Source organism: Myotis lucifugus, unplaced genomic scaffold (assembly GCF_000147115.1).
Source record: "Myotis lucifugus unplaced genomic scaffold, Myoluc2.0 scaffold_65, whole genome shotgun sequence".
Taxonomy (NCBI): domain Eukaryota; kingdom Metazoa; phylum Chordata; class Mammalia; order Chiroptera; family Vespertilionidae; genus Myotis; species Myotis lucifugus.
This window is the reverse complement of record NW_005871113.1, coordinates 76,141-78,028: the sequence shown is the minus strand read 5'-3', so window position 1 is coordinate 78,028 and position 1,888 is coordinate 76,141. Positions and strand designations below refer to the sequence as shown.

General features: G+C 55.4%; 1 protein-coding gene across 2 annotated transcripts in view; it reads left to right on the top strand.

Moving 5' to 3' along the window:
• The first annotated feature begins 545 nt into the window (after positions 1-545).
• Positions 546-1,888, top strand: part of NCF2 (neutrophil cytosolic factor 2) — a 20,966-nt gene continuing 19,623 nt past the window's right edge. For both annotated transcript variants that reach the window (XM_014456803.2, XM_014456804.2), the window contains exon 1: positions 546-878. In XM_014456803.2, coding sequence (XP_014312289.1) covers positions 705-878 — 174 coding nt within the window. In that variant the 5' untranslated portion in view covers positions 546-704. The remainder of the gene's footprint in view (positions 879-1,888) is intronic.

Here is a 1,888-nt window from a genome sequence, read left to right as displayed (position 1 = left end):
GAGGATGGGAGAAGTCATAACTACCCTCATATAGGGCTCTTCACTTTGGCCCTTCTGAGCTTCCTACGCATTCCTAAAAGTTATCTCAAACCCATGTGGACACCCAAGACCAGTCTGCCACAGAAATGTGCTAATTGCTCATTTTAGCTCAAGATAAACACACAAGTATTTCAAGACGGCCTATGAGGTTATGAGAAAGTGAGCAAGGCATTCCTGCAAGAGTGGAAAGAACTGTCCTCCTAGCCAACACCCTCATTCAGCAAGGGTGTGGAAACCAGGACCCAGGGAGGTGCCCGGACTGGCCCAGGTTGCCCTGAGCCGGGCCAGAGCCCCGACCCGAAGACGCTGCGGCAGGAGGGGGCGGAAGACCGAGAGGACAAGCCGGGGGCAACAGGGCAGAAGCATTTTGGGGAACTGAACCATCAGGGCAGTGTCTGATGCACTTCCTCTCCCACACTCCGCCCCCACCCGCCCGTCTCTCTGGTCTTTCCTTTTCTCTCGTGGCAGGGCTGTGCGTCAGTTTCTGAAAAGTGGGGACATTTCCTGCCGCCTTTGCAACACTGCGAAGCTGTCTTAAGGGAGGCTGGGCCCCATTGGAGCGCCAGGCCGGAAAGTGAAGGCCTGGGGCCGCCCAGCTGGGAGAGAGCCCCCCACCCTGTCCCTGTCTCCTGCCGGCTCGCAGCCTCCTCTTCCCCCGACACACCATGTCCCTGGCCGAGGCCATCAGACTCTGGAATGAAGGGGTGCTGGCAGCCGACAAGAAGGACTGGAAGGGAGCCCTGGACTCCTTCTCCGCAGTCCAGGACCCCCACTCCAGGATCTGTTTCAACATCGGCTGCATGCACACAGTCCTGGGAAACTGGGCAGCAGCAGAGAAGGTGGGTGAGTGAGTGAGTGAGCCAGCGAGTGAAGGTGCTTCGCCCCCTTCCCCTGCCTCCTCCCAGCCTTTGCGATTAGCATTCTCACCCTGGCTGCCCTTGAGAAACCTCTCGGGAGCTTTGTAAGAACCAGAGCTGTGCAGGCCCCACCACAGAGGGGCGGCCAGGCTGGGAACCACCGTGGGTCCCACTCTCCTTTCTTCTCCATCTATTAACTCCACATCGCTCGCTCTGGAATCGATCTCTAACCCCTGTATGAAGACTCCCCTGGTGATGTTTTCTTCTGTGAACTCCTGCTGCCCACACTCAGCATCTCACGGCTTCACACCTGCTGAAAAACGCCTCTTGCTGGCTTTCCAAGACTTTTGCATGTGTGGTGAGCTTTACCCACGTGTGTGGTGAGCTATGCCCATGAGGTCGAGGCGAGGGCCTGAAGTAAAACAGGTGTCACCTATGTGACCTCTCACCTACAGGACTATGAGGTGGGCACTCTTGTAAAGATTCTGAGGCTGGTGGAAGGGAATGATGCAGTGATCGATTACCGGTGTCTGCCCGGGGCACCCCTGTCGGGTGTTTTAGCATCTTTTTCAAATGCGTTTCCTCTCTCATGTTCCTGGGTAGGGGGTTGGACATTCAAGCATCACCTTTTGGATTGGTGATGGGAAGCTGGAAGGGTACGGAGTTGGGAAGCAGAAGACCGAGAATCAGACCTCAGCTCTGCCTCTTTCTGGACCTGGGTCCTCAGCAAGTCCGTTTCTTGAACATCTTGAGGTTAAGTGAGGCACCACATGTCGAAATGCCACGATACTTTGCAGCAGGTTGTGAATATTAGTTCTTGTTTTTACCTTTGGCCAGACTTTGTAAGGCCTAGAGGACAGATAACTGGCTCCCCAGGCTCCTTCAAGAGCCTGTTCCTCCCATAGCCATCCTCACTGGGGCCAGGAGTGAGCAAAGAAGAGGGAGCAGAGAAGCTTCTTGGAAGACCTTGTAGACTGATAAGTCCATCTCAG